This window comes from Aplysia californica, unplaced genomic scaffold (genome assembly GCF_000002075.1).
Source record: "Aplysia californica isolate F4 #8 unplaced genomic scaffold, AplCal3.0 scaffold00661, whole genome shotgun sequence".
Lineage (NCBI taxonomy): Eukaryota > Metazoa > Mollusca > Gastropoda > Aplysiida > Aplysiidae > Aplysia > Aplysia californica.
Window position 1 is genome coordinate 194,981 of NW_004797931.1, and position 22,749 is coordinate 217,729.

Here is a 22,749-nt window from a genome sequence, read left to right on the forward strand (position 1 = left end):
AGAGTGAGAGAGAAAGAGAGAGAACAAAACAAAATGGCGACCCGCGTAGTTCGGCTCGATTCGAAAAGTTAAATAGCCGTAGCATCTTTGTACACAACCAAATTAATTTACTTTTGTGTTTTAACATCATTTTTTAACTTTGTTTTGGTCAATTTGATCGTCCACACCGATAGACAGTATTCAGAAAGAGACAGAGAGAGAGAGAAGAGGGGAGGAGTATATCTTGCGAGAACTTCCGGGCGGGTGAGAATAGCCACTTTCAATTCAAATAGTATTTGGTCTTCAAGACTTCTGGACTTCTCTGGATGTAAACAAACGAAGTGGCTAGCCGTACTTAAGTACGGCTAGACTGAGAGTCTAGCCGTACTTAAGTACGGCTAGACTGCCAGTCTAGCCGTACTTAGATCTAGGTTTGGCCCAATCGACTCAAGCCTGTTAAGTACACAGGTCTCATTAGATCTAGATCTAGTAATTATTCAGGTTCAAATACATGCAAGTCAGTAAGGCACCTTTTGGTTTTGTCTGAAATACAAATACTTTAGGCATTGCAAACTAAAAATTTCATTTACAATTCAGCCATCAATATTAAGTACGGCTAGCCTGACAGTCTAGCCGTCCTTAAGTACGGCTAGCCTGGATGTCTACCCGTACTTAACCCATTGATACCGGCATACGCATAGATACGCACGCTACCATTCATGACGGCATACGCATTTGATACGCATGGCTTTGTTTTGCTCTGTCACTGGACGAGCACGGGACCGATAGACTTGGTATGTTCCATAACGGGTACCTCATCCATTTATAAATACTATCAATCAAAGTCAAGCTTGAAAATATGAATTATTATTGTGTTACAAGCTTTTTTGTAGACTACCCTATAAAATCAGAGGTCGTTAGCTCCTCTGAACAGCGAATTTTGCCGATTTTCGGGCCTTGGTTACGTGCGTTTCAATGCCGCCTACCCTATCATGTTTGGTACCGTCCGAAAGGTCATTCTTCCGCCCGTCATAAGAGTTCAATATAGTCGTCGTAATATGACTCATCACTTTCCTATTCCCGCGGAAAGTAGCGTGGGGTATGAGAGTAATGCGTGCTCTCATTGGCTCGTTCTAAAACAATGACCGAAAGTGTCTATAATTAGCACCGGAAACCGCCGAAGGCTGATGTAATTACTAAAAATAATACCGAAAAGAGACCCGCGCATGCGCACAGCTTTACTTTTTGTCACATCCGTAAACAAGAATTCTCTTTCGCTTTCTCCCGGCTCGCCAAGTGCGTTACACGCTGATAGACTGTTTCACTGCGCTTGCGAGAATCTTTGCACAAAATGCAATGGAATCTTTTCAAGACGATGTTTGAAAGGGAAACGATGTTGAGAATGGAGAGTTTAGCGACGGGATTGATGTGGAGGTGGACGTATCTGTTGAAGGCGCCCGTTACGATTTGGAGCGATGCGTGCGGTCGTTCCGCTTTTATCAACCATGCAAGAAGACGGCGGCTAATACTAGATTTGGGGATTGTCTGACGACGCTGAGAACAAGTACGTCTTTTTCCAAGACCAGTGGACAACTATAAATCTTCACGAACGAACTGTTCTTCAGTTCTGAGGTGTGTATCCCCCAGTATCCACCCTAGAATTACAATTCTTTTCTCCAACTCTCTTTGTTTCACTGTCTGCCCTCTCTCTGCCAGAAGACCATAATTGATTATAGGCCTACACTTGTATTCTTTTCTAAGACTAAGAGTAAGCTGTAAATTCTGATTATATAGATCTAGATCTATATATATAGATTTATACTTTTTTGTAAATGATTTGAGAAAATTACTAGATCTAGTTGTTCAAAACTTCTCAATGTCTTGAATGTCTATTACGGCTTGGCGTTTTTATCATTACCTAGCGGTATTAGGCTATCAGTAGGGGGTTTCCTCATTCAAAACAGCCTCGATGTATCAGTTACAGAAAAAAAAACTATCAGCGTCTGTGATGCCACTGCACACTGATGATTCTTATTTGATTCTTACAAACGGAAAATGTTATTTTTTTATCCTGGGTTCTAGGATTTCGTCAAGGACTTCGCCTCGGGCCTGATTGCAGACAGCATGGACAACAAACAGCCTGCACCACATCAGACCCGGTCCACTCTTCCTCCAACTCCATGTATGATGGGCAGAACCCCTCTGGCAGCATGAGGAAAGTGTGCTAATTTTGTCGGCAGAAGAAGTTTGTCAGCAAAGAGCTGCATCCACCAATTTTAGCTATAGTGCAGTGTAACCCGCTCGTGTATGTAAAATAAGCAGCCAAACTGGATGAAAACATAAACATGACAGTTCAGTAAAAGCTCAACATGCTACAGAACAGTGTTTCATTCATTTCAAGACTACTCTGGAGGCCAGTGACACAAGAGAACGGTCCGAGAGGAAGCAGAAAAATTCAGATCTCATTCGGATCCGCACCAGAACTTTTTGAGGATTAGCTGATTAGCCAAATTCATATCCAGTGTAGAATATGTGTGGCCAATGTGCTTTTTCTTTTTGTGTTTTAGAAAAAATATATTGTAATATATTGTGCGTATTCTTTCGTGGATTGTGTTTTCACTTTGGATTTATACTGTGTCATCTTGAATTTTGAACAAGCATCGATGGGTAAGTAGGACCTGCTGTGTGACATAAATTAACATTTATTTATAGTTTTCTTTAGTGATAATCCTAACACACAGTCATTCAATGTTTATACATTGTGGAAACAGATTACTTTGAGTATTTATGCAAGGAAAAAAAGAAGCAAATTCACAATCTCTTTTTTCTAGTCTGATTTTCAGACGGTCTGACACTCATAACGGGTGACCTTTTTCAAATTGACATAACTTCTGCAACAATGAATGGATTTCTATACAATTTTTTTCAAAGTGAAGGGCTTTGAAAGCTCCACATTTTGTATGAGAACAATGTGGTTGTTAGCAGATAAAAAAATGTTGTATTTAAGGGGTTTTCAGTAGTACAATTTTAGGCAATTTTTGAAAAAAAAAATCCTTGATTCAAATTACTCAAATTTGTCAAATTTTCATTCAAATTGCATGAAAACCACACGAACACATTCACAATTCAATTCCTTTTATAAAAATATATACTTTATGGGGGTTCAATATTTAAATAACAGAGCTACAAGAGTTTTACTGAGGCTACCCCAGTTTGCTGGTCCATTTGCTGGAGCACAGGTAAAATGCCCAGTTCCTGGGGAGCAGCCCTCTGGAAGGGCCTTAGTCAACAATGGGTTAAGTACGGCTAGACTGCCAGTCTAGCCGTACTTATCTTAGGCCCTATTAACATTAGAAAACAGGAGGTTTAAAATACATGCACTGTCATTAAGGCCCCTGGTCCAGTTTCGTCTCAAATACAAATACTTTAGGTACTGCACACTAGAAATGTAAATTTACAATTCAGTAGGCCTATTTTTTGTAAATAGGTCAGTCTAGCCATCATATTAAGAATAAGTACGGCTAGCCTCTTCCGTAAACAAATGGATCGTGGACTTTAACAAACGGAACTACAAGATCACCCGAGATTGACCTCTTTTCTGATTGGCTGCCAAGTTTCATTCATATCCATTCACGAGAAGCGGCGTGGGAGTGAGTTGAAGACAACAACCTTTGCGTTAGTGCGTCCCACGAAACACCCCCGCTGCGGGGGTCAAAAATCCGCAGAACAAAACGCGCTCAGTGGGCATTGCTGAGAAGAAATCCAGAAGTCTTGATGACCAAATAATTGCAAATAGACTACACAAAGAGCAGGGATGCAACCTAACTGCAAAGGACCCAACTGCAAAACATCAAATTAAGATAAAATTCAGGGGGCCCCCCGTGAACCCCCACCTCCATATTTTTATCGAAGTGACTATTTCTCCGAACGTTCGGAGAAATAGTGCCGATCTTTATTTCTCCGAACGGTTTTCGGCTTCCGGTCTCGTGATTTTTTGCCTGTTTATTGCGAGAGTTCGGCGCCAACTTTCATTCTGCCTCTGGTCTGGGAAGGAACACGTACCGCATGGCAAGCCCGCCTACAGACAACCTTCAGTAACACCCACCACACACCCACCACCATCATGCACATGTACACACACTAACTAAACATAACTAGTGGGCAACTTTTGAACGTATGACGAGCTGAACTGTGGATGGAGAGACAGTGTGAGTGAAAGAGCGGGTGAAAGGAAGAATGTGCGAGTGTATCCACAGGCGACAGCAACTACAAGACGACGACACTGACCACCCCTGGCCTGGTCCACAGCTCACGAACAAAAGGAATGCAGCTCAGGCGGTGTTTTGCCTATATTATTGTCCATGGTTCGCAGGGAACAAGTGAGATTTTCTTTATGTGTGCCTGGAGGGATGGGGTGGGGTATGAAAGTCATGCGGACGGGGATGAGCCGCGGGAGAGAACACGGGAATTGAATGAAAGAGTGAAACTGAAAGAGACAAATGACTCATGAGTCCTGGAGTGAATGGATCCTGTGTTTCTATTTTTGTATACTTTGAACTGTTACTGAATAAAGTTAAAGGCTGAAATAAAGCCCGAAAAACAAACAAACACACAGACACACTCCTCACTCTCCACTTACTACCACACACAGACACACTCAAACACTCACACATACATACACACACACACACACACACACACACACAGGAGCAAATTTTTGGGTCTATAGTCTATATCTATTTCAATTTTCAACAGCTAGTCTAGATGAGATTTTTAGATGAGTGTAAAAACGTGAAAAAGAAAGGTTTCACAACAGAAAGAAATCAAAATTAGAACAGCCCATAAACAACAACAAACATTAACAAATAAGGGCGTGTGTCCACCTGTCCGAAGAAGATTGGCAGTTTTAACCCTAAATGTGCGTAATTTTTAAAAAAGTACAGGATATTACATGTAAATTATGGAATCACACACATTAAGGGGCTTGCCAGTGTCAGTACATTGGTCGCAGCAGTGACAAACGCAGATGCCAGTTCTATGTGTCGTTATCAATAACCCTCCGTAGATCTAGATCTAGACAGCACACGAGTGAACACAACACATTACGTTTAAAAGCAGCACCTTTCATAGGCAACACATCATATCTATAGTAGCGAAAAACTGTTTGGAATTGTAGCATTTCTTTATATAAATATTTACGGCGGACATTTTTTGGACCGATTGAACCATATTGTATACGAACAATCTTTGGTAGGCCCATACTATAATTATAGATCTCTAGACTAGATCTAGATTCTAGATCTAGAATCTAGATCTAGATCTATATAATATCCGAAATTTGGGGGAAAGGATGATATTTCAGAGTGTTCGGAGAAATAGTGCCCAGCTTTATTTTCCTGAATGTTCGGAGAAATAGTGCCCAGCTTTATTTTCCCGAACGTTCGGAGAAATAGTGCCGGCCTATTTTTATTAGTCCCCTGAAATCCCCCTTCTCTTGACTTTAACGAACGAAATTTCAAAATCGCCCATGATGCCATGATCAATCAAAGCCTGGCCTGGCGTAACTGAATTTAACACTGCAAACCATGTGAACAGTGGGTAAGCTAGATCTAGATCTAAATTGAGATACATACTTAAAGCAACAAACCTTAAAAATCAAAAGGAGTTAAACAGCGTTTAGCAAATTGAGGCAAGGACGCTAGGTAGTTTCTTGAGGTGGACAACCACGACGACTTCTGTTGCGGAATAGAAAATGGCGTCGTCGGAAGTCGTTCGTCTTGAGCAAACGGTTTCCCAGATTTTGTTCGATTGCCAGGTAAACTTAACCCAAACGTCGTTAAGCAATGTTTTGGCGATATTTGACATGTAGGCCTATAATAAATGGTTCAGAGATATTATGGAAAACAAACAATTTAATGAAAATTAAAAAGCTACCAAGCAAAACGCTTACGAAAAATTTTACTAATAAAATGGAATGAACTTATTAGAAATAATGAATTGTTGAAAAGAGCTGGAATTGAAGATATCAACACGACCATAAATTTATAAAAATAAAAAAGAGAAGATGGAGATATTTAGGACATGTTCTAATAATGCCTAGACAGACAACTACATGTTTTCCCTGTCAGACATGGTATTGAAGACCAGCTGGAAAAATGAAAACGAGGAAGACCAACAAGCTATATGTAAAGGCACAATAGGTCCTTTTGGACTATGCTTTCTCAGTGTCAGTACGTATTTCCGAAATAGGTGGCTCCGGCTTTGAGGGCCGGTCCCTAGATTCAGAATAAGAACGTAGGCCGGCCTGATTCTCAGTAAGGTGAACGAAGATCACTGCGAAAAGCGACGATAGACAGATGCGCTTTAACTGGTGATGGAGCATTCTCGCTTGTACAGGCCAGATACCGAGCCGGGTGGCTGCAGCATTGAGGACCTGTTAGTGTTACACCCGGTTACGTCCACAGTGAGTCTGTGTGAGGCACAGAATTCTACACGACTTGTAAGTGTAGAATTCTGTGGTGTGAGGTGAACAAGGCACAAAGCGGCGACAGAGAAATGCGCTGAAAGGGGCTGGAGCTAGGCTTTCTGGAGCGTTCTCGCTGTGTAGAACCGACTATAGTGAGTAGAGTTTGTTTTTTTTGTAGTGTAATAAAAGTTTAGTCTAGATCTAGAGGTCAGTCTCTGCATTGTTGTCATTGCTCTTGGACGTGCATGTTCTTATTTTCGTTCGGATTTACTGTTACCATTTCTACACTTTCCTCTCTTCTAAGGATTTCACTTGTGCATGCTCTTATTTTCTTTTGGATTTACTGTTACAATGTCTACACTTTCCTCGATTCTAAGGATTATACTTGTGCGTATATTACATTGTGTGTTTTAGTGTTGAGCAAGATTACAGTTTTATTTCAACTTGACCTTGATCGTGACAGTGAAACTTACTTTCAGTTTCAGTGCGACGCATCATGGTGAGTGCGAGAGACATGGGAAGAAAGCTTTGCAAGTGGGGCTGTAAAAAGCAGCCGGCCAAAAAGCAGATACCAAAATAAAAATTTATAGATTTCCAAACTGGGTGGTTGGTGGGTGCTCTAGTATAGTTTGTCTCTTCCTTCCTATCATACGGCTATCGGTGTACTCCCCTCTTTTACTTCAATGTATCATGTTACAGGAGATAAGCTTCAAAGTTGTCATCACGATGTCGTGCATGTATAACAACTTTATTTATTAGAGGTAACAGATTGCTTTCTTTATCGACAGCTGACGGGATTCAGTCAATTAATCTTCTTTCCTAGGAGCTAAATATATATCCAAATGTGTAGTATTATATGAGGAAGATGTCTCTTCTTTCTGTTGCAACTGAAGATATGACTTCCTTTTTTTATACGAGCGAACTCGCTCGCACAAAAGAATAAATAACAAATAAAAATGCATTGAATTTAAGGGGGGGGGGGGGGTCGCACCTATTTTTGGTCAATCTGGGTTAAATTGGGTATTACAATATTTTGTTGCCTTTCTCAGCCATTTCTCTGTTGATTTGATTGTCCTTTGGCACAATCGTAGCTAGTTAGATGCCCAACATTTTTTCTTCTTACATTGTTTTTCTATCTTCACTAATTAGGGAGGTATCTCATTTTTTGTCAAAAATATTTGATTTTTTAATTTTTGACACATTTTTCAAAACTCCTCTGAAGATTACAAGTGTATCTTGATGGCACTTGGCATACTTGTTGCCCTTATGGGTGGTTACATTACATACATTGTCAGCGGTTTTTTTTATATCTATCTTGGTTTTCATTTTATGATTTTAAAAATTTGGAAAATTGACCGTTTTCTGCATTTTTGACAAGATTTGCACGCTTCTTCCTGTAACTCCGAAACGAAATAAGATATCGAAAGATACTGACTATGTTTAACTTATATGCCTCTTGGGTACATGTGTGCCAAAGGACAATAAAATCTTTCAGTAAATTTCAGAGGAGTATTGATTTGAAAACATGATGTGAAAATCCAATATGGCGCCATGCGGCCATCTTAGATCAGGGAAATGTTGTTTTTTTTCATCGTAATAACTGTTTCATGACGAAGTTGTATGCCAAATTAAAGGTTTCTAGGTCCAGAAATAAAGGAGTTAGCTCGCTTGTAGGACCCCCCCCCCCCCCCTTAAGTAAGGTTCACTGTCGGCCAAAGTAGTGAGCACAAGCGAGAATGCTTCGTCTATCTCCGTTTTTCGCACTGATCTTCGTTCACCGGACTGAGACACGTTCATCGCCAGGTTTTATGGAAGGAAAGAGGAAAAAGGCGTGACGACAGATTACAGTCGGCTGCTGCCAGCAACTGGCCGGGCTCAGCGTGAATTAACTTAGCCTAAGGGATACATGATAATATATGGCAATCGCCCAGGGCCTGCATGGATGGATGTGCAGAGATTGGAGGTGGTCAGGGACAACCAAGCCTATTATATAGGCCTCTATGTAAATCTACTTGAAAGTGTAAAGAGAGAGTATTAAAATTAAGTGATTAAAGAGTAGGCTAAGTAGATCTAATTTTGTCAAACCCAACAAAATCTCATTTCTTGACAGATGAGTTTAAGGGGAAACAAAAAGCCTTTACCAGTTTCTCATTTGCACCGTTGACATTTTAGACTCCTGTTATCATCCCGTACGATTTTCACAACCCGTATAACTGTTTTCTACACTATCTGTTCAATAGTTTTAGAAGTGTCTATTACATATATTTATATATTATATATAATATATTGTTCTGCGCAATTTACCGATCAGCGCAATCGCAATCTACGCGTTTTAACGATCGTATAGTATAGTTGCGGGGAAATCCGAAGATTACGTTATTTTTTTATTTTTGAAGAGCTCACAGAGATGAACGATGTCTCCAACACCACACCACCAGATTAATCGAAGAATGTAACAACTACGAAATGAAGATCAACATCAACAAAACAGAGACAATGAAAGTAAGCAGAAAGCCAGGACCACTCAGGATACACATCAACAACAACAGTCTGAGACAGGTCCAAGAATTTAAGTAATGTACCTTGGAAGGGTATTCACAGAGGATGGGCGACTGAACACAGAAATTGAAACACGTACAAAAGGCCAATAATCATTATTAAAATCTGTTTAACTTGCTACAAGTGCTTAAATGATTTATCACCGGACTATCTAAAACAGATTTTAACACCCTATGTGCCTCCTACAACGCTCAGATCATCAAGTGACAAAACAACCCTTGTTAAGCCTAAAATAAATTACAAATCATATGACCAACGCTCTTTTTCATATTTTGCCCCATTTGTTTGGAATAGGCTTCCAAAAACTATCAGAGAAGCAGAAAATCTAGAAATTTTTAAGAAGAAACTAAAATCATTTCTATTTTCATCATATTTCGATTAGACAGAATGCATCCAAGCTGTAGATCGTTGTGAGTTTGTATGTGCGTATGTGCATATGTACGTATGTGTGGTGCGTGTGTGAGTGAATATGTGTTTGCATGAGTATGTAACACTATGTACCTTTAAAATTGATTTGTAAATCCATAATATTATGTAGGCCTTTCATGTTAAGCGCATAGAGCATTGCATAAGTGGATATGCGCTATATAAATGCAATCCATTATTATTATTATTATTAATAATGTTAATTACCAGCTTACTCCACAAGAACTGAAACATCCTAACACCCCAATGACAACAAAACTCAAAAATGATCAACACCATATATTCATCCCAACACTCATCAAAGAATTACAACATCTGAAATACGATATCGTAGAAAAGCAGAAAACAATACCAGGCGAGCAGGCGCGGTTCGTCCATAGAGCGCGGTCGTGCAGTGCCGGCCAAAATTTTGAATGTTCTATTGCGTAAAACACCCACAATAATAGAATAAAAGAAGCCAGAAACAAACACAAGCCAAATAATATTATATCAAAACAAAGGTCCTTACTGGCGCCATAACTGTCATTTCTATGTCTATAGCGCCGTAAAACATATACTATGCCATGCCAAAGTCCACGCGCTTTAGCTAAACAGAAAACGATATTCAACAGTGTAACCTGACCTATAAATCGCTCTTGGGGATAACCTAAGCGATGACGACACTCGTAGCGAGTTTGGCGGTACATTAATTATATTAATAAGCCGCCACATCTCAAACGTGCTCCTGCCGAATAGTGCCGAAACATAGCCCTCAGTACGAAGTCTAAAAATAAACACGATAGACCCTTCGCTCTTCTTTGCCAGTATTATGTGAGCCCCGGAGCAATCCAGCGGAGTGCTCAGGAGAACTGTGATTGGTTCATTGTTTGTCTTGCCACTATTTTAAGTGACTCTGTAGCCGTGAACCTGAGGGAGGTGAACGTGACCGTCCTGTGAGTTGTGCCTTTGAATGGTTTTGTAGTGGAGTAGTGAACGTTATTACATGTACTTGAGTGTTCAGTTCCAATACAGGAAGAACACATTGATGTTTAGCTAACAAACAAATTTAGTACTAGAAATCAAAGCAACCAGTAAGAAGAATGAAAATAAAACCACGAGGCCCTCCCTCACCAACCCGAAGATCCTAAAATTATACACCGTCTCATTTATTATGCCCTTGACTATCTTCAGCATACCCTAGCTTATTGTGCACGCCCACTTTTTAGCCCCACGAGCCGCCCCTGCAGGCGAGACAAAATTAGAAACGCAGTAATCAGAGAAATGGTGGGCACAAATTAAATGATGTCATGCATCACATCCAACACCAAAGAGTCAAATGGTTCGGACATCTCATGCAATTACCAACACACCATCCAGCACAACGTGCCTACATAAAAAAAAATTAGATGGCCACAAGGCTAGAGGGCGACCGAGAAAGACCTGGATAGATGGAGTCAGTAAAACTCTAAGGCTAGGCGTGCACAGGGCAACTTTAGTTGTGCAATTTTTTTTTAGCCCAAATGTCAGCAATGAAATAGATAAACACCACACCCACATCAAACTGTCTCCGGGCTCGACAAGGCCCATCCACTCTCCACTTTTTTTCACTCAGCACAATAGACAGGGGTAAACACAAATGCATTATTTCACTTTCGCAAGAAAAGAAAACGGGTAGCGATCCATAGCGATGAAAATTTTATTTCTATCATTGAAAAGAAGCCTCTCCTCTACAACAAGACCTTAGATGAGTATGCTGACAGAGATAAGAAAAAGAGAGCTTGGATCGAGGTTTGTGAGGTTGTGATTGAGAACTGGGGAGATCTGAGTCCAGAGGAAAGACAAGTGAAGTCAAAGGTGAATAGTTCTAGAGTATAAAATGTATTTCCAATAAGCCACGGACATGAATTAAACACTGTTCATGTGGAAAGGGGGCGAGCTACTGGCTACTCCGTCGTGGAAGTTCATAACGTCAAATGAGGAAGTCAGTAATGATGAAAGGCTAGCCTACTGTTGCCTCGCTGTTGCTTAGCTATGTGCGCGCGGCGTATAAAATAAGTTGCCCGGGGACAGCAACTGTGACGCAACTAAAATTGCCGTGTGCGCGCCAAGCCTAAGTAGAACCATATTAACGCCCGACACCAACAGTCAGACATGACCCGTCGTTTTCAGTCGGGTGCGGACGACTATATTAACACCGGAGTGTGGCGGTCTGACACCGCCGTCTTGCAAATATGGTGAGTGGTAGAAGAAGAGAATTGTTGTTGCTGTTGCTTTTGAGACGCAGAGAAAAAAAGGAAAACCAAGACAAGAAGATTTTCCGTGCATCCGATCCAAAGAAAGCGTGATACACTAGGTGACTTTCATCATTTGTTGGAAGATAGTGAAAAATTCCAACAATACTATTGCATGAAACGTAGCAGTTTCAATTAAATGCTAGAGATATGCAGAGCTGACCAAGAACTGCTAGAATTCTGTGTAGTGTCACTGAGTCGGGAAAGGAGACACAACTATGCAGAGATAACATCATTAAAATTACCTCCCATCTCGCCCGACGGACCGTCTTCGATAGAACAGGTTTTGTTGGAGACGGTCTGACCGGGGACGACGCAGGATGTCGGGCGTCAGTATGGTTGCCGGAACAGTTTTTTGTTACCTTCCATTACTAAAGAACCGGTGCGCATTCTTTTGTGACCGAAGATGGCCTGGTCTGATCCTCCGTGTTGGGCGTTAATATGGTAGCGGCCTAACACAACTCAGGACATCTCCCTGACCCAAGGTCTCCGGCTCGAGGCAGTGAGACGAGTCTTTCTTCCCGCGACCCGCAAAAGGGTATAAGCGGCTGATAAAAGTAAAGTAAGAAGAGCTCACACAAATGATACAGTGTCATACTCAAAGTTCACTAAGTATTTTTAATTTATTTAATATTTTATAATAAAATATTTAAAAATCACTTCCATTTTTATTCTATCTAGCATTTGCGTTTGTTGCCATTTTTTGGTCCAAAAGTTGCCACAAACAGTGGCTAAAGTAGCCCAAAAAAGTTGCCATTAATGTTCAACTTTCAACTCTCTGTGACGACGTATATAACAATATGTTGATAGAGGTAACATTTCTTGTGCTTTGTTTTAAGCATCCAGAATATATATCATTTGTAGTCAGACAGAGGATAAAAACGTAAAAAATAAAGGTTTCACAATAGAATTAAATCAAAATTAGAACAGCACGGATAAATAACCCCCAAAATTTAACAAATAAGGACGCATGTCATCCTATCCGGCCGAAGATTGGTTGTTTTAACCCTAAACGTGTGTAATTCAAGAAAAAGCAGGCCTACAGGATATTACGAGAAAATTATGGAATCACACACAATTGGGACGTGCCAGTACATTGTATTCGACTTTGGTGGAGACACGCTCTAACATAACACATTTATATTTTTTAAAGCTTAGGAACAGCATTAAATTAAATGACATGTCCCTGTATAAACAAAAACAAAAAAAAAGAAAAACAAATCATCAGAACAATTTTTAGAAAAATTAACACACCAACAAATTAAAACACAACAAAGAGAGAAAAATAAAAGACGGACAGCAATATAAATAGTATGTAATGTATATTGTAATGTACTTATATTCTCCGCATGAAAATAGATACACATGAACATCTTAAAACTTATCAAAATAAATGTCTTGTTAATGTTATGTTATGACGTAGGTTTGTTGTTTTGTCTTTTTCAAAAAATGCAAAAATCGCGGCCGCGATTCGCGGACCAAAAAATGCCCAAAATCGCGGCCGCGATTCGCGGGTCGGCGATAATTAGCAGGGGAAGTTGTTGGGGATAACGGATAAAGGGGAAGAGATGGAAAAGGGAATCGATGTGAAGGACAGCCGATCAGTTTTACTAACCACCAGCCGCCCTATTGTATTTTTTTCTAGTCTAATTACCGTATATTACCTTCACCTATCTTCAAGTTCTTTTTTTTTAGATTTATATATTATAGTTATTCTAGGGCTAGGGCTAGGCCACAGAATTCTACGTATGCAGAATTCTGTGGGCTAGGCCTACCTCTTTTGCGAGGGTGACTGTGAAAGATACATGAAACAATGTGTGCTTACGTGTAGGCCCTATATATCGCACTCGACTATCCTCATCGAAGTACCAAACGGATTCTCTCTCAGTAGGCTGTACGCGTCTATAGTTTGATTTGAAAAAATGTGAGGCAGCGTGGTGGAATCAGGCTCTCGTCGAAATAATCAAAATGAAGAAACTTGCATTTTCCCGCAGGTTAGTGAATTTTTATCGAATTTTTATTTTTTCACTCAACACCTCTCATGCCCATTAAAGAACTCATTCCTGTGTGAATTTTTTCTGAAAAACGTTGATTAAAGGCACAAAAAATGTAAATTTTCAGTTACCAAGGACTATTAAGCTAAGGAAATAACTAATCTTTGGCTTCCATTTTTTCACTAATTTTACCTCTGAGAACAAGTGATCCCCACCTCCTTCTTTCGCAAATATCTCGACTTGTATTAAAAATTATTGGATATTTTTTTCCTCCAAATAAAGACAAGTGAACAAGCTTTAAGATGATACGAATAACTCTACATGCCCAAAAATTGACTAGAGCCTGATTCCACCACGCTGCCTCACAAATACTAACCTATATGACACAGAGTTGACTCGTCTTGAAATAAAAATGAACTTAAATAATAGCCTGTGATATTAATGTGTACATTGGTTAGGGTCTATCTATCTATCTATCTATCTATCTATCTATCTATCTATCTATCTATCTATCTATCTATCTATCTATCTATCTACCGGCTATAATATATTATACAATGTTATAATAATAAATAACATATTATAAACCTTCGCTTTTGTTTGGTTTCCAATTGATTCCCAGATTGGGCGCCTTAACCCTTCAAATGCGATCATGAGACCTGAGCTAGGCCTTGGCATATTCATGTGTTATACATTATAATGTCAAGAGGAATGTCCGCTGTAATTTATAATGTGACAGACAGACAGACAGACAGGCAGGGGGGGGGGGCTTAAACAATGTTTGGCCAGAAATTTTTAATGATGCAGTATGAAAAGCAGTAAGTGAAAAGAAGACACTACAACTTAGTAAGTACAACTACAACTATATAGTGGTCAAAGTGGCGCAGCTTATCCTCAATATATCTTTTTAACTCGTGAACCGGTGTTACCGACCCCTACTTAGCGTAGCAGTTTGTCTCAACTTAATCATTATTTCTTTCACAATTGAGGCGAGGGGAAAAAAACCCACACCTTTTCTCCATAAAAAACCCAACAAAGTATATGAAATAATTTAATTAAAATCTCCGTCTCGCGGAAAATAGGAATGTTGATATCACCCCGCTTCTCATGCACTTTTTGCGTAGACCTATTAGCCTGACTTACTTCACTGCTCGTCAGTAGACGCTCGTTAGCATCTGCGTTTGTCGACGCGCGAATCGCGGCCGCGATTTTTTGTATTTTTTTATCCACGATTTTTTGGGCATTTTTCAGGAAAAAAAGCTACTTCATATACCTATTACTTATTAGACATGTATTTTGATAATTTTAAGGCATCCCTGTATAGGTTATTTTCTTGCAAAGAATATAAGTACATGACATACTAATTGCTGTGTGTCTTTTATTTTCCTATCTTTGATGTATTCTAAATTTATGGGTGAGTTAATTTTTTTTTTTTAATTCTTATGTTTTTCTATTTTTTTCCGTTTATATAGCGTAATGTAATTTAATTTGATGCTGTTCCTACCCTTTAAAAATATATATTGTGTTATGTTAGAGCGTGTCTACACCAAAACCAAATACATGTACTCACACTGGCAGGCCCCTTGTGTGTGATTCCACAATTTACTTGTAATATCCTGTTGTTGTTTTTTTTAAATTACACATGTTTGGGGTTAAAACGGCCAATCTTCGGATAGGTGAACACACCCTTATTTGTTAATTTTTGTGGTTGTATATGTGCTGTTCTAATTTTGGTTTCATTATGTTGTGAAACCTCTATTTTTCACGTTTTTACACTCTGTGTGGCTACAAATGATATTCTGGATGCTTAAAACAGAGCACAAGACATTCTGCAGGTGCTTTAGATTAAGTTACCTATATCAACATGTTGCTACTTACGTTGTCTCAGAGAGCTGAAAGCTTGAAAATTAATGGCAACTCTTATGGCAACTTTTGCCATTTTTGGGGGCAAGTTTTGGCAAGTTTTAGATTTTTAAAAAATGGCAACAAACGCAGATACTAGGCCAGAGGCACATTTTACTAAATTTTAGTGGCAAAACTTAAGGCCACACATCAATGCGATCTCCTAATAAATGACAGGGGAAGTTGTTCATAATTTCTGCTTCTACTTTATAATAAGTCTGAGTAGCAGCAATATGATGGTTATAGGGGGTGCCCACATAGGCGATCGGGTCGGGAAATTCAGTAAGAAGGAGACAAGGAGTAGCAGTAGATTAAAGCTGCAGAAAGAGTCAGGAGCCCAGAGGAGGGGGCAAAGGAGGTGAGGGGGTGGGGCCGAAAGAGGAGACAAAGCAGACGACAGAACATTGCTAGAGAGCAGGAAAGGAGGTGAAAGGAGACAATTTTAGAGAAGCAAATTTTTCGGTTCGTGCCCGGATTCGAACCCGGGACCTTTGAATGAGAGGCAAACACTTTAACCTCTAGGACACGAGAGCCCCCCAAATTGCCTGTGTATCGGCGATATTGACGAATTGCGCAAAATCAGTTTGATATCTTATTGCACAAGTCTATTTGCTTGCACAATTTAATTGACCGTGTGTGGCGACCGTCATTTAAATTGTGCAATGATTAATCATTTTCCTTCCAGGTTTCGTACCGTCATCATGAATGGGGTGTCTGATATAGAAGAAGACATTAAAGCATTTCAATTGGAGTTTATCGAGGTTTACGAAAGTTTACTAGCCCCATAGAAAGTGAAATGTGACGATTACTGCAACAGACAAAAGAACAATGCATGGTGTATTGATTGGAAAAAAAAAGTACCAAAACTATACAAGAGAAAATGTCAAAAAGAGATAGATCAATGCCTACAGAACAAATTATCAAAGAAATTAGACACTTGCCAAACGGGGATCTAGACAGGAACAACCAAACACCCCAACTTCATACAACACTGCAAAACAAATCATCAAAAGCAACAACAAACAAGATTGGATGAACGGATGGGCCCTGGGAAAGCCAGGCAGAGCAGTTTTCAAACATATGACCACAACAAAAAGGAATGACAATATCAACCGCCTTCAGAGAAAGAAACAGACCACGATCTTCCGCCTACGAACAGAACATATACAGTTCAACTTCCACCTGAACAGAATAAACCCGGAACTTCCCCCAATGTGTCCCTTGTGTGACTATGCATATGAGACTGTGGAGCATCACTTGTTCCACTGCACAGCCCTAAATGACACCAGAGCTACCCTTCTCCCTCCGAGACCTAACACAGACAACACACTCTATGGAACATTACAGCAACTGCAGCAGACCTGCACTTATCACTAACTGCATGGCATTGGACAGAAGGGCGAAAGCCCAGCTGCTGCTGGATCGATAACAACAATAACAACAACAACGCAAGGAATTAGAGAAAGTGCATGACTCAGAAAAATCTGGTTGAGGGACGGGCCAGGTTTATGAACAAACTTTTGTGGTATTTCAATGCCCGTTTTCTGCAGCAAGAGCAACTGCCACAGCGATTGTGGGGTCGAAATCACCCATCCTGTCTCAGCGGGTATTGCGAGACCAAAATGAGCCTGGTTTGCACGATTAAATTGTCAATTATATTGAACTGTGCGTAGGCATCCTAAAAACTGTCAATTATATTGTGCAACCAGGATTGCATTTGCATCTCAACAATCCCCGATGATTTGCACTGCTATTAACATTCTTGAGTCTTTCAGGCACACCCCCAGCTGATCTTCTGGTAGGAAAGATCTACACCTAGCCATCTCGGAACAAGGGCGAAAAAATCTTGGAGGTCCCGTGTGCACGTTAAAGACACGTTGGTGGTCTAAAATCGGAGTCGGCCACCACCCGGGCAAAATTCAAAATTTCGTACCAACTGAAAATGTTGGGTGTGTCTCGTGCGCTCATATGCCCTTATGCCGTTGTGAACGCCGAAAAATACTTACCCCCCCCCCCCAAAAATGAAGATAATTCTTGAGTGCGTTGTTACGTGCACATGAAATTGAGCAGTTTTGGTTCCGAGAAACAACGCGGACGCTGGCTTGGTCTTTAGATCTGCTCTAGGCTATAAAGCAAAAGTATACATATTTTTAAACATTTCCCATGAATAATGTGGCCTAGGCCTGTTATAAAACAGAGATATAATTATGATTAAATTCATTTTCTTGACGTTTAAAAAAAAAATCCAGTACGTAGCCTATATATATAGGCCCACGACACAATAAGCTTGGTTCGTTGAGAAACAACGCGGACGTTACGTTGGCTTTGTCTTTAGATCTGCTCTAGGCTATAAAGCAAAAGTATACATATTTTTTAAACATTTCACATGAATAATGTGGCCTAGCCCTGTTATAAAACAGAGATATAATTATGATTAAATTCTTTTTCTTGACGTTAAAAAAAATACAAATTCCAGTATGTATATTCCAGGCCTTGGCTGGGCTATCTTTGGGAGTGAATGATGTTTTCGGCACAGGCCAGCGGCCAGGCTACTTTGTCACGTGACATAATCTTTTGAAAAAGAGGCGCGTCAAAATGGCGTCCGAGGAGTCTGTGGCAAGTGAGTGACGATACGAACTTTAGAAATCGGTTTTGTTAGAAGTACAGAACTATCTGGCTATGTTGTTATAGATTTTTACGACCATTTGGCCTTTTTAGGAAGAGTTGGATTCATGTCCATCCCTTCTTCATATTTTTGCCTGTAATTTATATTGAATGTTACAAACGAGTGGAATATTGTCAGCAGTCGCCGATTTATTTCGTGTGTGGCAGTGTGGCTGAGTGTGGGTACCTCAGCCTCAGGCTCAGGCACTCACAACCCGTTAAAAAACACTCTTGACTTTGGTTACTGTAGATCCAAAATCTAGGTCTACGGCCCAAATGCTAGATCCAACTCATTCTTGTAAAAAAATCTTTTCTGTCTCTTCTTTACTTTAGAAATGTTAGTAAAACTGTTTGTCTGCTGCCCTGTTGTTAGTTGATGATTAGAGGGTAGATCTAGAATCTAGATCTAGATATAGATATAGATATAGATCTAGATCTAGATCTAGATCTAGAAATCTAGATCTAGAAATCTAGATCTAGAATCTAGATCTAATTAGATCTAGGATTTTGGGATGAATTTATACTTTTTTGAGGACTTCTGTAACGAGCGACCACCCCAACAAACACAAATGAATAAAGAAGACATAAAAAAGAAGCTGCTGCTAGAATAGAGATTCTAGCACCTCTAGATCTAGATTCTAGATCTAAAAATCTAGATCTAGATTTTCTAGATCTAGCTCTCCTCTGTGATTGGCCCAAATATAGAGGCCTAGATGTCTAGATCTAGATCTAGATCTAGAATCGAGATTGAGATCAGACGATGTATTTCCGCTATCTATTTTTGTCGTCTTCGGGGCTTTTCTTGCCAGTTGCTTTGCCACGCTTGCGATGGGCTTCGTCACTGGATCTAGGTTTCATCGCCGACTGCTCGGCTGTGTGCACGTGTGTATGTGTTCATGTGTGTGCTAGATCTAGTGCTGGGCAGTACCGGCAAAACCCGGTGTCGCCACTTAGTGCCGAGTATTGCCGGTGCCAGTACGTACTGGTACTGGGAGTGGCATCAGGAGGTGACGTCACAGACTGCGTCTCGTGTCTCACACTCTCACCACGACCAGCGCCGCCCGCACCCCCTTCCCCACACACACACACCACACACACACGTCAGAATTGGAAAGTAGGCAAATTGACGCAAAATACCTTTGAAGTTAACCGCTGCTGATGGCTGATTCATAATGTCATGCTCATTATAACTGTGCCTGATCTACAACAAGGAACTGCTGCTTTTTCTTTCCTAATTAATCCTTACTATTGTCATTTTCCTCTTCTTCTTTTTTTGTATGTTTTTCACACTCACTCTTTTGACCCGTTATTTCCGGGGTGCCTTGATAGTCAAAGCAGACCTTGTGCTGTTGAAGCTAGAGAGGTGAGCAGAGTAAAAAGGATTCCCTGTAAAGACTTCTCTGTTGACACTCACCCCTTGGTGCTCATATGACCATGTGCAGTTGCGAGTGCCGTAAAACCTACTTTAAAACAAAAAAAAAGCCCACGCCCCTGACTAACTCTGCCCAGATTGGATTGTCCAACAGATTGGCATTGATGATCATGGAGGCCATGGGGAAAGGGATTACCCTCCTATTATATTAAACGAAGTGTATACAGACCCGGTAAACGGGAACAAAGTCACGAAGTATACAGACCCGGTAGGGGAACTCTTTTGTGAGGTCGGAAAGTTTCAGCGCCCAGACCCGGTGGTAGTGTGTGTGTGTGTGTGTGTGTATGTGTGTGTGTGTGTGTGTGTGTGTGAGGAGAGAGAGAGAGAGAGAGAGAGAGAGAGAGAGAGAGAGAGAGAGAGAGAGCAGGGGAAAGTGCTAGCAAAATATGACATGCCCCAGGTAACATGAGGGAACGAGAAAAATATAGGTGGGGAGAAAGAAAGACAGAGACAAACAAAGAAAAAGAGAATGCGAGCGATACAGAGAGAGAGAGAGAGAGAGTAGAGAGAGAGACTGCTCGATTGAAATTATGACACTGTTCTTTTCTTCAAATTGTGATTCCTCCAAGTCCAAAAAACGGAGGAAAAACGATCGTTCATCGAAAAGACATCCGCAATCTTCATTTAGGTCTAGAGATCTAGATCTAGATCTAGATATCTAGATCTAGTGATCTAGGCTAACCTCGAAACTAGATCAATGATTTATGTCTGTCTATCTAGACCTAGGCCATAGATCTAGATCTAGAAGAACCTAGGTCTAGGTCTAACCTGAGCCAAGAGGGCGCTGAAACTTTCCGAATTCACAAAAGAGTTCCCCTACCGGGTCTGTATACTTCGTGACTTAGTTCCCGGTTACCGGGTCTGTATACACTCCCTATATTAAAAGGAGGCAATGTCAATGGTGCCCATTGGAGAATCTCGGTTTTGTTTGGTTCGATTTCTTTTTCCCTAAATAATTTCTCCTGACTCTTCTGCTCCTGTAGCTTGACTCTTGACCAGTTAATAACTCTGTAAGCTCAAATTCTTGACATAATTAGTATCATATACAAAAAGTGGTCTGATGTTAATTGTTTTTCTTGCTCTGTGGACAATTGCAAGTAGTCTCATAAATCCTTAGATAAACAATATGAAATGAGAATTGGTGATTTTTCCTCTTTGTAGAACATTTTCTCGTGGGTGGTTGGTGGGTGCTCTGGTATTCTTCGGCACTTATGACCTTTTTGTGTTGCAAGTGCTGAAAAACTCTTATAATTATGATATAACTAAACTAAAAGATAATTTTTCTTTACTTCCTCCTTGTGGGTGATTGGCTGATGCTCTGGTGTACTACATATCTCGCCTTCTTTTCTTTTTATGATTAGTTTCTTTTCCAACCTCTAGGTGATTTAGGATACTTAACTTTATCTGAAAGTTCAGAAAGAGTTATACACTTAAGCAGTATTATTTTTTTCTGTGTTGACAAATTGGAAAGTGTTTTTGCCCTTTCCCTGTATTGACATTGATTCTAACGAGGATGATGAATGATGCAAAATTACTAAGGTAACTAACTCTTTGTTGATTTGTTGAACTTTTTGCGCAGGTTCTGCTCAAGCATTGGTCAGTCTCAAAGAAGGTAAGGATTATTATTGTTTCCTGAAGTTTGAATATGGGTGGTGGGATGGGTAGTAAAGGGGGTATTAAAAAATAGTATTATATATATATCAGATGTAAGTGTTACAACTTTTATTTTTACAGTAATCGGAGGTGCAAAATGTAGAGTGGCCCTATTAACTATTAACCCTTCCAGCGCCAGCCATTTTTGTGCACTCCCTAACCCCAGTCCCAGCCAATACAGCAGTATTTCAGAAAAAGAGACATGCATTCATGAAAATGATGTACCGGTAGTGTCTTTGCAATGAGGTTTAGATAATAACATGTAATCTTCAAAGGTAATTGAACAATTATTATGAAGATTAAAGTTTAAGAGGGTTGGCTTATTTCGAAAAATGCGAAAATTCGGTAGCCCCCGAAACTGAGAATATACGCTTTTGGGACGGTGAGAACCTGTACAAGCGCTGCTGAAAATATATGCGCATGGGGCTGGATGGGATAAAGGATTAATCTTGATCATTATTATCTTCGTTTCATTGTGTCTGATCATGGTTGAATGTTCTAATATAAATTTTTATTGACCACGCTTCAGGGTTTCTGGGAAGATTTTTTTTGTTTTTTTGTTTTGTAAAGTGTTTTACGGCGCTCGCAACTGCATAAGGTCATATGAGCGCGTGGGACACACCTAATATTTTCAGTTGGTAGGAAATTTTGAATTTTGCTCGGGTGGCGGCCGAAGCCTACTCTTATCGATTTTAGACCACCGAGGGATCTTTAACGTGCGCAACTTGCACACGGGCCCTCCGAGATTTTTCGCCCTTGTCCGAGAAGGCTAGGTGTAGATCTTTCCTACCAGAAGATCAGGGGTGTGGCAGAAAGACAGCAGTAAGGAGGAGCCAAGGAGTAACAGTAGAAAGGCTGCAGAAAGAGTCAGGAGCCCAGAGGAGGGAACAAAGGAGGTGAGGGGGTGGGGGGCAGAAAGTGGAAATGAAAGCAGACAACAGAACATTGCTAGAGAGCAGGAAAGGAGACAATTTTAGAGAAGAAAATTTTTTGGTCGCTACCCGGATTCGAACTCGGGACCTTTGAATGAGAGGCCAACACCTTAACCTCTAGGCCACGAGAGCCCCCTGAAGATTTTTATGGTGTTTGATAAGTATGTGAATTAAAAACAAGTGGTATGTTGTCTACTTGTCCGCAAAGGTTTACAAGTCTTGTATCTTTACTCATGCACACGCATGCACACACACAAACGCACACACACACACAAATGCACACACACACACACACACACACACACACACACACCACATAAACACACACACAAGCACAAAAGAATACACACCTGCCTGCTCAGCTCCTTTCTTCAGTCTCTTTATTATACTGATATTTCTTCTCGTTTTCTTTCAGGGTTGGGTTCACCACAGAGAATTGGGCATTACGTAAGTAGTAATGTAATTTTCTTGT

General features: G+C 40.3%; 2 protein-coding genes across 4 annotated transcripts in view; one reads left to right on the forward strand and one right to left on the reverse strand.

The window, feature by feature from the left end:
* Positions 1-5,767, reverse strand: part of LOC101862139 (RNA-binding protein 1) — a 29,131-nt gene extending 23,364 nt beyond the window's left edge. Inside the window, exon 1 of the mRNA XM_005108114.3 lies at positions 5,627-5,767. The gene's annotated coding sequence lies outside the window, so the exon portion shown is untranslated. The remainder of the gene's footprint in view (positions 1-5,626) is intronic.
* A 293-nt stretch (positions 5,768-6,060) lies between these two features.
* Positions 6,061-22,749, forward strand: part of LOC101862610 (protein lin-9 homolog) — a 36,424-nt gene continuing 19,735 nt past the window's right edge. The window contains exons 1-4 of one of the 3 annotated variants that reach the window (XM_013087941.2): positions 6,061-6,597; positions 18,073-18,216; positions 21,272-21,304; positions 22,693-22,724. In XM_013087941.2, the coding sequence (XP_012943395.1) occupies positions 18,192-18,216; positions 21,272-21,304; positions 22,693-22,724 (90 nt within the window). In that variant the 5' untranslated portion in view covers positions 6,061-6,597; positions 18,073-18,191. Of the gene's footprint in view, positions 6,598-6,765; positions 6,945-18,072; positions 18,217-21,271; positions 21,305-22,692; positions 22,725-22,749 lie in introns of those variants that run through there. The other 2 variants (XM_005108115.3, XM_035972352.1) reach the window with 2 other exon arrangements.